Here is a 12,540-nt window from a genome sequence, read left to right as displayed (position 1 = left end):
CGCTACTCCTGAACAAAGCTGCTGGTTTTGGGGGGATTTCAAATGAAACCACCATTAAATGAGGAAAACAAGAACAGTTAGAGGATGAAGAACACAGTTCAGCCTGGACTTTTTTAAGCCTATCCTTCATTTTCTGAAGAATTTTCTGTCCCTGAGAAGCTCTTTACAGTCCGTCTGACTGATTAAATTAGCTCATCTTAAGCTGTTCCCTTAGTTTACAGGATCTTTATCCAATATCCAACACTGGACTTGTTTTGTTATAAGTGCCATTTCCAGATTTGAGAATGAAGCTCAAACACAGGTGATGATGTCCTCATGTCTTTAAGCTAAAGTGAACAAAAAGCCGTTCAAGCGCTCAACGAAAAATGTTCCAAAACACCTAAAGACTCACTGAGGTGAAGTGTTGGCTAATGATTTAAAGGTCAAAAATTCATTTTGAAGCAGGTTTGTGTTACTGAGCAAAAACTAACTTGTTTTCACAAGTTTTAAGAAGCCACAGGAAAATATGTGGCCTCTCTTGACTAAGGTTCAGTCAGTCTTGGCTTAGCAGGTTAAAACAAACTATTTCTTTGCACTTCACTGAGTTCCTCTGAAGAGCTGTATGATGTCAGTAACCATAAAATGGACTGTTGGAGGCTTTTCTCATTCTGTAAAATAAAAAGAAGCTCACTTGAGCTGGTGCTCGTGATAAACATCGGCCACCCTGGACAGTTAAAGTCCTCCACATATGGTTCTGGTGCAGCTCCAGGAGCTGCTGCAAGCATCTCCAGTTTAAGTTCAGTACAGCTCACTTTAATTTGCCTCAGTCTGTTCCTCATTATCTAGCTGTATGGGCTAAACACCCAGTAAGCTGTGCTATGAGAGAACAGACAGATGCAGCAGGTATGGACTAACAAGTCTGGACATATAGGCCGACATCTTACCAATGTCTAGCAAATGTGCAGTGGGCTCGACAAAGGTGATTCAGTTCAATAAGCCTTAGGTTTGCATAACACAGAGGAATGAAATTATACCTCAAAAGGAGGCCAAAGAAAATGACTAGAAGACTTGTTTATGGATGATAGTTTTAGGAAGTTTTGAACCAAACAAGTGGCTGACGGTGCATTTTCTGGAAATGCATGAAAACAGGATCGAGGATGGGCTAAAGAGGACACTCAGATTTAGCTCATGAGACTTGGAGGGCAGGCGGTGACAAGTGATGTGACAAGGTTAGAGGAGGAGAGATAAGGAGGAGGATCCAATTCAACTTTTTTTTTTTATAGATCATTTAATTGGGTATCAGAAGTTAGAGGATCAGTTATTAACACAACATAAACTAATAAACAAGCGTGGATGCTTCAGCCTACCTGCTCCTGAGGTATGCAGCGAGGCGACGAGCAGCAACAGCAGCCACGTCAGGCGCACTTGGCTCCATCGATCCATCATGAACTTATTAATGAAACACTTCCGTCGCGGCTGCTCTTCGCTCCTCGGGACACGGCTCTGACTCTGCACCAGAGAGCTTCAACAGTCTAGCAGCGCCCGTGCGTCTTATTGCGCACGCCGGCAGCTGTAATTAAGAGCGCGCATGCATAAAAGTGGACTCTGATTACAGGTGATACCCAGCAGCCCGCACACCGCTCTCTTTGCTCTTTGACTTCTGGGTGGACGGATGAAGACGCCAGACCGGTGATGAAGAGCCCCTTGATCTGGGGGAAGGTGTTTCTAACTTCACCCGCAGAGAACTTTCCTCACTTTCTCTCCCCTCCCTCCCCTCTCCTCCTCTGCGGGGCGACCCCTCCCTCCCTGCCTCCCCGGAGACTCCTTCTAGGCTCGTGGGGCTGTGCTCAAACCATAATTACTGCGCGTGTCACTCTTAGCATCAATACTGGATGAGTGATTTAGGGATTATGTGATGTCTCTATGATGTGGCGCGCCTGTGTGCCCTGCGTGCACGAGCACAGATTGCAATACAGCGATGGCACCCACGAGCACATGCACACTTTTTGTTATTAGACTTTAATATTAATAATAACCTACCAGGGGGGGAATTGCTCTCCTTTACAAACACGAGTGTGCCACTTTGCACTGACTGCTCTCCCCCTCTCTGAAGGAACACATACACAGCATGCTAGGACAGGACAGCGGTGCTGCCCAACTAATAAAAATATGCCGCTGCAGATTCCAAATTCCAGTGCCTGTCTGTCTTTGCCCACCCCACGCTCTCTTCAGACGCACACCATAGCCTTCTCACATGTGCACGATAAAAGAAAAATAGGCTCCCTGATTTCTGCAGAAACTTATCAAAAGTTAAAGCAGCTCATTGGGAGTACAAGAAGTTTATGAATGAAGAAGTCTAACAGACTGTGAACTCCGCACATGCGCACACACATGCATATCGCTGTCATGCTTCATTTGCATTTGTTGTCTAAAAGATATTTAGATATTTAGATATTTATTTTTCTTTCCTTTATGTGTATGTGCATGCTAAATTTTGACCAAATTTCAACGGATATTGTCATGAAAAGTGCACAAGGGTGATTTTCTACTATTATTATTAGTATTATTATTATTGTTATTATTTGTATTTTAATTATTGTTGGGGGTTACTTTATGGAGTGATCTGGCTGCAGGTTTTCCACAAATCTGGTATCCCATTACAGTTTTTGTGATTGGGCTTAAAATAAATTCAGTTTTATTCTATTTTATTTCTACAGAAACACTTTTGGCAACATACTGTAAGTTATCCCAGAGAATTACAAAGTATCAGAAAGTAAGAGCAATTATTTCCTTTGTAAGCACAATTTCCGGCGTGTTGCTTATGATTAGACTCTCCTGTGTTTTCAGTAACATAGCCTACTAGAGGGAAATGATCTCATATTTAAAGGCACTTGTGATATTATTAGTCATAATTATTAGGAGCTATTCAAGTAACAGCACTGTTTTGGCAACAAGACTCAATTGGATTCTGGCACACATGCATGCTGATTTTCTGGAGAAGAGAATAGATTCCAGGCATATTTCCCAAGTCCCTGTACCTCCTGCTTCAGGTAGGTTGTCTTAAATGTATGACTGGAAGCTACTGTCTTGTGTTGAAGTGTGTGTGTGTGTGTGTGTGTGTGTGTGTGTGTGTGTGTGTGTGTGTGTGTGTGTGTGTGTGTGTGTGTGTGTGTGTGTGTGTGTGTGTGTGTGTGTGTGTGTGTGTGTGTGTGTGTGTGTGCTCTAAAATAAAAAAGAATCCACACCATTGTGCTAATGGTCTTATTTCTTTGTCATAGAACAAAAGCTAAAGTAAATTGATCAGACTCATCAACCTAATGGACAGCTGGAACCACAAGTGGAATCTGGAGTAGTCACAATGGGTAACCCATCTCACCCCCACAACTCCTCACTACAGAGGGGGCTGAGCTCCTTCTCCTTCTTCAACCTCGCTGCCATGAAGAACGCTTCAGGAAATCATTCCTACCATTCTCTAGAAAACAATATGACTGCTCTCCTTTTAGTGACAGGTAAACACACCTGTCAGGCTTCCACAGTTTCCACACACATTTACAAACTTTTGCATCAAACAGTTTTGCTGTTCTTCTTAGATTAGTAGTGTATGCTTATTAATGCCATTTACACTATTTGCTAGAATTCTCTTTATCACTGTATATAACATTTTCCACTGCCTCACATATAAGGCCTTCAGTATGGACGCTTGGTACTTTTATCAAAGTTGTTTTTTATTGTAGATTATACTATTTTTTATCCTTTATGCTGCTAGAGCAACACTGCCCTTTATATTTTGATTACATTTCAGTAATTTAAGTGTTTTTTAAAAAAAATTATGTCTATCTATTGAAAATAACCATGTTGACCACTGGGAGTCGCCAGATTTCTTGGTGGAGGTCTACACGAGCTCAGATCTAAACTTAACACAAAAAGTATGCAAATTTGCATTTGGTGGATTATTTTTCCTTGTTGTAACAATGCTTCTCACCAATAAATATTATAGCATTGGAAAGTTTTTTTTTATTTCTCCTAAAATGGTGCCACATTTATTAGAAAAATGCATTTGTGGGTTGAGCGGCAAAGTTGAGTATCTGAGTTGCGCCCATGAAGATCTTGCCAAAATTCTCTGCCAGTACCAAACAGCTTGTTCTGCTGTTGACTCTTGTTTGAACTTTTGGTACCCCAGGTGCTGACATTCAGGCTCCTGAGTGGCACCAGATAAGCAGAGCCCTACTACAGTAGGTGTCTGCTCCATGCATGGCACATTTAACTGATCCAGAAATGGCTAACACATGGCTCAGTTTGGCTCAGACACAGGGTACTTCAAAGTGGTGTTCCGCAAAACCAAGCTACAGCATTTTTTGAATCTCCAAATTGAAGGCGAAGTTCCAAATAACGAAGGATGTTAGAGACATGCCACGAAATGGGCATCCCAAGAAGACCAATTCCCCACCTTGTCAGCACTTAGGAACTGTAGGCAGTCTTCTACAGATTTGCAGTGAAGGTTTGCAGGACAAAGAGGCAACCAGACAATCCAGAACAGACTGCACACAGCTAATCTCTGGTCTCATATCTCTGGCTGTCAGGAGGCCTGCCATAACTGCCCTTCACTGTCAGGCCCGTTTGCACTGGTGTCACCAACATGTGCACTGGAACCTGAACCTGTGGAGGAACGTTATGTTCAGTGATGAATCCAGATTCTGCTGGATCATGGGGTCGAAGTGTGGAGAAGACAGAGAGGACGCTATGCTGATTGCAGCACTGATAGAATAACAGCTTTTGGTGGAGGCAGTGTGACAGTGTGTGGCAGCATCTCCCTCACTGGAAAAATAGGGCTCGTCTTTACTGGAGGCAGTCTCAGTGCAGAGAGATATCAAGATGAGATGGCAACCAGTGGCAATCCCATATCTCCACAGTCTGAGACTCAACTCTGTCCTCTAAGATGACACAAACCTGCCCAAACACAGTGGGGTTTATCAGAGACTGCCTCCAGAATTTGTGAGTGGAGAGGATGGAATGGAGCGACCTCAACCCCACTGAACACTTGTGGGATCACAACCTGTTTGTGCCAGAGTGACCAACACAACCATACTGGGTGATGCGACAAATGCTGGTTGAAGAATGGGACAGTAGTGTGTGACCAAGGTAGTTGCAATGATGAGGTGACTGGCTGCTGTGCTTGTGTATGGTTCTTCCACATGCTACTGTCAAATTTTTAAAAAAGTTGTTGTTTTTTTTTTTCAGTTTTAACAGTTATATTATACCTGCAAAGCTGTTGGATAATCCCAATCTTCTTGCATTGTGTGCTGTGTGGCCTGTCCATGTGACTCCCTTTCTGAGTTTATCCTCTTATAATGGCTTTCATCTGAAAGTATCACTCATCCTGCTGAGCTGCTTGTCTGCTAGTATCAGTTTGAGCAGAGCCATGGAGAGACACGGGCAGAAAGTGGTGCTGATCACAGGCTGTTCCTCCGGCATCGGCCTGAGGATTGCCGTAATGCTGGCCGAGGATGAAAAGCAGCGCTATCACGGTGGGTACATGAGTGAGGAAGGTAGATGATACCTGTATATTAGATTTTAACTGGTCTGGCATGTGAACAGGCTACAGTTGTGTTATAAGACATAGAGAAACAGACAAAGTTCAGTGAAATAATTAAAAACTAATATAATTTATCACAGGAGCTTTATCATCTACTGTCTTTTTTTTAGTGTTGTTAAGTTGTAAAATGATCATGTTTGTAATGCAACACTCTTTAAAAACAGTCTCTTACAAAGCTATTGGCTGAAATTTTTACTTTATGTAGAACCTGAAGGTCAAAGGTCAAAGTTGACCTTCTTTGGAGCTCTTTGCTTCAGAAATGCAAAAGTGGAGGTGCAAATAAAAATGATTTGAGGAAATTTAAAGGAAATGGTTCATGTCCTCATCAACAGTATTCTGCCACATATATCATATATATAGTTCCTGAAGAGAACTGTTGGCATTTTCTCAGGTTATCGGCAAAAAACCTGTTAGCTCTACAAAACAGATCTCCAATACTTGCACAGCTTGTTACAGACATGTGGGCCAGCATGAGAGGCAATTTTTTGCCAGTCTGCACTGAAATACAGTGCGTCAAGTTTTGCCAGAGAAACTAAGTCTCTGCAGCATCAGACCAGATCTAATCCAAATCAAAGCTGCGCGCACTCCTTCAAAGGCTGCCTCCCACGCCCTGTCTGTTACATCCAATACCAAACTGAAGGAACAAACGGCCTGCGTTAAAAATCATTACATCACCCAGTCACAGCTAATTATATATGTATGTAATGCTGCCTTTCTGCTGTTCCATTTCTCCTGCTAGTCATATTAATGCCTCTCTGTGACTTTTGATACTATAAAACAGTCTCTTCCATCATAAACAATGATATAATAGCATGGGGGAAAATGCATACTTATACTCTGCTGTTGTAACAATGTTTCTAAACTGTGGGACTATTAAAGGCTATCTTGTCTTATCTTATGTTAAATGGTAAATGAACTGGTTCGTATATAGCACTTTTCCAATTTGATTGAGCACTTAGAGTGCATACAACATGTCACATTCACTCAATCACACAATGATTAATGTATTGGGAAACTCAAAAGTACACTTTGGCATCCAGACTGGAGCAGTGAGGGATCAAATCACCAACCTTCAGATTAGCACATGTCCTGCTCTACCTCCAGAACCATAGCCAAGAATTACTTGTTCAGAGGAGGAAAAATGTAACTAGAAAGATTATTGACTTCGAAACAGTCAGTGGTGCTCAGGGTGTTGCTCCAACATTAAGGCCAGAAACTGCATTTTGCAGTGAAAGGAAACGCTCTCCTAGCTCACTACATGATGCTGTGTAGCTGTCTGTGTTCCCAATTTAGACCTTAGTCTCTCTTAAAACATCAGACAATAGGTAAAAACAGGAGGCCAGCCACAGTTAGTGTAATAATTGCTTTACTCAAGGATCTCACGGACGAGGCTGTGAAGGCTGACCAGGTTATTCTTGGAGCAGGCAGGTGATGTGTCATGGCAAGGCTAATACCAGTCTGCATACTATGTATCATCACAGAAAGCTACTTAAGGTTTATCATTACTATGGTGGCTATCTATAGCATAGATTTCTCTTCTGTTACTTAGAAAGTGACAACTGATAAATGAGTCTTGTTTGAGTCATGAAAAGTAAGCATGTGCGCATAGGATGAAGGCCATGTGTGTGGACTTTATCCTGTATGTTCACCTATAGGATATTATTCCACCTGACTCACAGCTGTTGATGGCATTGTGAACAGTAAGAGCTGTGAGAACTGTTTTATTGATAGCTTTATATATAGTGTCTTGTGCTTTGCGGCCACTTTCCAGCCATCGCCACGTGCACTTCTCTCTCCTCCATGTCCGGCATCACTGAAATAGGGAAAACACATTTTCTAAAGTGCTTTCAGCTTCCCTGCCAGCCACCCTAGTGATGCCCCTCGAGCCCGCTGCACCAACCTTCCTCTGCAGCGGAGCACACCCCTCTGCCACAGGCATGTACACTAGGATAGGCTCACTCAGATTGAAAATTCTCACGTAAAAGCTCAAAAATGTGTGTAAATCTTATGTTGATGCTGCACCAGAGCCTTTTGTTGTGTGAAATAAAAAACACTGTGTTTGTGCTCATTCATACCTGGTCAGTTTGAATACAGTCGTAGACAGTGAACTTAGTCTGACTCTGCATGTTGTCTGCATATAAGCAGTTTACCTGCAGTTTCCTAATCATTTATTTACAGATGGAAGGTTGCCTTGGCTCATGGTGTGTAAGATACATCTTCTAGCTTCTCAGGTGTTAAGGGGCTGTTTCGGTCCGGTCGTTCAAAATCATTCTCACCTGGGTAACGCAGCAAGGGCTGATCAAGCCCAGACTTGCATCCAAACAGAAGCTACCCATGGATCAGCTTTTAATCCAAAGCCATCCAGTGGCTTTGTCTGTGGCTTCAATCTTGGATTTAGTCGATTAAGGACTTCCCAGAGGAACAGTCCTGCAAAACCTCTCCAGCCAACCTCTATGGGCTTATAGATCTTCCAGCTCCTGAGTTCCAGTGTGATCAGGTGTTTTGTCAGCTAAGATGATGATCATCTCTGATGGCTGGAGTGAAGTCGTGACATTATGTTGCAGAAACTTCAGTTGTTTGTCGAGGTCAACATGCAGTTGTCACTTGGAGGCTGTAGCCCGTCCTTGTTTTTGGCTTCGGGCAGGCTTTCTCTCCAGCTTTCACAGAGGAGGTCTTCTTTATAGCATGATGGCTCTAGCTGGATGGGATGGCAGTGGCTAAACTCAGCAAACCAAAGTTTTTGCCACTTTTTTTGTTTGCGCTTCTCAGCACGACTCCATTTCCATGTCCTTGTGAAATCATCACTGGGAACTTGTTCCTGCTTTTGATATGACTGTGTAAACATTTATTGTTTCTTTTATTGTTGTAATTTTAATATGTGTGTCTGAAACAGATGACAGAAACAAATGAGACACTGAGTCTCAATGGGATTACCTATAAAAAATAAAAATGTTGCGTTTGTGTGGCAATCTTGTTTTTGCAGAGCTGCTAGAGATGAAACAAATCACAGAACGAGGCTAAGATAACAAAATATGTGAACATTAATCCCAGCTTATTATTTTTTTCTTTTTTTTTCTTTTCTGTCACCATGTTGTCTGCAGTAATCGCCACGATGCGTGACCTGAAACGTAAAGATAATCTGGTGAAAGCTGCTGGAGATTTGTACGGCAAAACTCTTTTTGTGGCTGAACTGGACGTCTGCAGTGACGAGTCAGTGAAACAGTGTATCAACAGCATCAAAGATCGACACATAGACATCCTCAGTAAGTACAGTGAAAGCATCACTATACCTGGGAATGCTAAAATGTCCAAACCTGGTGTTGATCATAGCCTTTTCTTCAAACCAGTAAGTAATGCAGGCATCGGCCTGGTGGGTCCAGTGGAAAGCATCCCCATGGACGAGATGAACAACGTCTTTGAGACCAACTTCTATGGATCAGTTCGCCTGATCAAGGAGGTGATGCCTGACATGAAGAATAGGAGAGCGGGACGCATCATAGTGATCAGCAGTGTGATGGGACTCCAAGGTGAGCAGACGTGGAGGTATGAAGGGAGAGGAGGTGTGGCGGGGGAAGTAACACGTCTGTCAGCTTCAGTTTGACGGTTAGGCGGGTGGACGGCAGGCTAATGGAAGTGCGGACATATGAAGAGACTAATGTGTATGTCTTCAGAAACAGGTGTGAACAGCCAATCAGTGAGGTTACATGTACGCTTTGTTTTTCACAGGGGTGGCATTTAACGAGGTATACGCAGCTTCCAAGTTTGCTCTTGAGGGCTTCTGCGAGGGTCTGGCTGCGCAGCTTCTGAGTTTTAATGTCACGTGAGTACAACTGATATCATTTCACTTTAATAAGGCAGTAATCAGCGGCTGTGAATAAAAGATGAACAAACAAACTTTGAGGTTACCCATTAGTCACTGAATTTCCATTAGTTTGGGAAGCCTCAAGCTGAAAGTTTTTTCACTGTCACATTGTTGACATTTTGAAGGCAAAGCATGGGGTGGAACTGATTTAGGAACATTACATTTTACTGTAGTAATCTGTCAAGGTAGAGAGTATAAAAGATGGATATGACATTATCCAGGGATTTTGGACTCCACAAAATCCAGCCAAAAATCCATACATATACATATATACAGAGTGCCAAGTAATGGACTAATAAAAAAAAACAGAACCAAAACTTCTTGGATGGCCTGTACCAAACAGCAAATCATAATATTACTCAGATTTTCCATTAAATAAAGCTTCAAAAGGTTCCAACAGCACACATGGTGCAGAAGTTCTGTTTAATGCTCTGAAGTAGTGACTGTGTAGCAGGCTGTAAGTACCTGTGCTGGGATACCTGTCAATCAAAGAGGCCTCGCCCTAATTCCAGCATCAAGTAGGATAAGCTGCAAAAATAAACATACAAATAACTGCTTGCCATGCTTCATGTTGATGTCTTGGTTGGTACACTACTTTGGTGCAAATTGAAATGTTCAACAAATATTCAACATTATCGTGACATTTTGTGCAAACATTTAAGATCCCAAGAGGATCGGTCTAATAACCTCGAGGCATTTCACAAAAAACAATAAATGTCAACGTAATGGCCGGACTAGAGGAACATTTCAGGGATCAACAGGCATGTTAGATGACTTACTCTAAAAAAAAAAAAAACTTACATGACAATCCACTGTCCAAAAATTTAGTTAGTTAAATTTCAATCTGGAAAAAGAAATTAAACAAAGAACCAATAAAACCAACAGAGCAGCATAAGAATGTTTTGGTTTGGGGGGTTTTTTCTCCTTTTTTCATTCAAAACAGTTTAACTATCCGGTTGTGTCAAAAATCAGAGCAAACTTGTGTTTAAAACAGTTAAAGCTAATTTATATCTATTTAACTAAGCCATGTGGTTTACTTCTTTGTTTTTCTCTCTGCAGATTATCAATGCTGGAGCCAGGCCCCGTGCACACAGAATTTGAATTAAAGATGATTCAGGGCATGAAAGAGAAGGAATGGCCTAGTGTTGATCCTGACACAGTGAATTACTTCAGGAATTTCTATCTCCCTGGTGCTGTGGATATCTTTGAGATACTGGGACAAACACCTGATCACATTGCCAAAGTAAGTTCATAAACTGTGTCATTATGACTCAGTCAGTCTAATCCATCTGACTCCTTCTTGGATTAATCCTTTAAGTCTGACTGCAGATGGTGTCTTTCCATTTGTCTTATCTTTCTTCGTAGCGTACAATGAGCGTGATCGAAGCCAGCAATCCACATTTCCACAATCTGACCAACCCGCTGTACTCACCCATTTTAGCGCTGAAATATGCCGATGAAACTGGATGCCTGTCTGTCCAGGCCTTCTACTGCATGCTCTTTACCCTGCGTCCTTTGATGAACGTCGGCATGCCCGTCCTGAAGTACCTCACCTTTGGGTTCATGAGGAAATGGAGAATTTCACCAAACTAGGCTTGAACAATGTTTTGTGCAACAGTCTGAATAATAACACAACTGAGTGTCTACCACGCAATATGTCGGCTTTTGCAAAAAATGCATTTTGCTAATATGAGCAACCCAAAGTTGCAAATCAATCACAAATAAAGAAGACTATAAGAAATCTAATATTACACTAACATTTTCAAAGAGTTTTTTGTCACTTTTCACATTTCATGCAGTTGATATGCAGTCTGCATTGTAGTGAAGAGAAATACACTATACTCCCAAAAGTATTCACTTATCCTCGTTTGCATTCATATCACCTTGAGTGGCATCACATTCATAATCCATAGTGTTCAATATGATGCTAGTCCACACTTTGAAGTTATAACAGCTTCAACTCTTCTGGGGAGGTTTTCCACAAGGTCTAGGAATGTGTTTCCAGGAATTTTGATCATTCTTCCAGAAACACATTTCTAAGGTCAGACAATGATGTTGGATGAGGAGGCCAGTCAAGTTCTTCTACACCAAACATCAATGTCTTTATGGACCTTGCTTTCTCCACTAGTGCTCAGTCATGTTAGAACAGTTCCCAAAGTCAGTTGAAAGCATGAAATTATCCAAAACATCTTGGTATGCGGAAGCATTAAGAGTTCATTTCACTGGAACTAAGAAGCCGAGCCAAACTCCTGAAAAACAAACCCACACCATAATCCTCCCTCCACCAAACTTTACACTTAGCACAGTGCACTCAGACAAATACAGTTCAAACCCACATTACACCACTGCATCCAACGCTTTGCATTCTGCATTCTTTTAATGTAAAGCTTGGATGGAAATCCTTTACATGAAGCTCTCTACATACTGTTCTTGAGCTGATCTGAAGGCCACATGAAGTTTGGAGGTCTGCACACTCTGCAGAAAGTTGGCGACCTCTGGACACTATGCCCCTCAGCATCCACTTTTACATGGCCTCCCTGGTTTGGTTCCCAATCACTTCCACTTTTTTTATACTACTGCTAAGAGTTGGCTGTGGAATATTTAGTAGTGAGGAAATTTCACAACTGGATTTGTTGCACAGGTGGTATCCTATCTGCTGGGATTCACTGAGCTCCTGAGAGCGAGCCATTCTTTCACAAATATTTGTAGAAACAGTCTGCATGCTCAGGTGCTTGATTGGAACACAGGAATTCAAGAATTTGGATCACTGAGTGAATACTTTTGACAATATAGTGTATCTATGTTCTCCTTTATAGGACGTTATGTTTCTGAATATAAAGAAACTGCAGCCCAGTTCAGTTTAATTGATGCAGATTTTAAAGGATGTTATCCTGTGCAGACTGCTAAACGAGCAGGATTTACACTTACGAGACAGCATAGCATTGCTTTCCTTCATTGTTTTATCCTCATCAGTCCAAGACACTCTAATTTGTTCAGAGAGAACTCCATCACTTCTGTAGCCTCATCTGTAGCCTCTGCATCTTTGTTTGATTTCTTTTTCTCATCAGTATAATAGCGTAAACATCTTTGGTATTAAACATGGCAA

At 41.8% G+C, this 12,540-nt stretch overlaps 2 protein-coding genes across 2 annotated transcripts in view; one reads left to right on the top strand and one right to left on the bottom strand.

Annotated features, from left to right (window-relative positions):
* LOC116323514 (collagen alpha-1(XI) chain) overlaps positions 1-1,703 on the bottom strand; it is a 42,910-nt gene extending 41,207 nt beyond the window's left edge. Inside the window, exon 1 of the mRNA XM_031743862.2 lies at positions 1,347-1,703. Coding sequence (XP_031599722.2) covers positions 1,347-1,425 — 79 coding nt within the window. The 5' untranslated portion in view covers positions 1,426-1,703. The remainder of the gene's footprint in view (positions 1-1,346) is intronic.
* A 3,695-nt stretch (positions 1,704-5,398) lies between these two features.
* LOC116323511 (retinol dehydrogenase 8) lies at positions 5,399-11,175 on the top strand. Its single transcript, XM_031743859.2, has 6 exons — positions 5,399-5,504; positions 8,674-8,835; positions 8,920-9,099; positions 9,299-9,392; positions 10,494-10,677; positions 10,800-11,175. Exons 1-6 carry the CDS (start codon positions 5,399-5,401, stop codon positions 11,025-11,027), a joined length of 954 nt encoding a protein of 317 aa, XP_031599719.1. The 3' UTR covers positions 11,028-11,175.
* Positions 11,176-12,540: the final 1,365 nt, after the last annotated feature.

Source organism: Oreochromis aureus, linkage group 6 (genome assembly GCF_013358895.1).
Source record: "Oreochromis aureus strain Israel breed Guangdong linkage group 6, ZZ_aureus, whole genome shotgun sequence".
NCBI classification, from domain to species: domain Eukaryota; kingdom Metazoa; phylum Chordata; class Actinopteri; order Cichliformes; family Cichlidae; genus Oreochromis; species Oreochromis aureus.
Note: the sequence above shows the minus strand (reverse complement) of the source record. Positions and strands in the feature narration are given on the sequence as shown.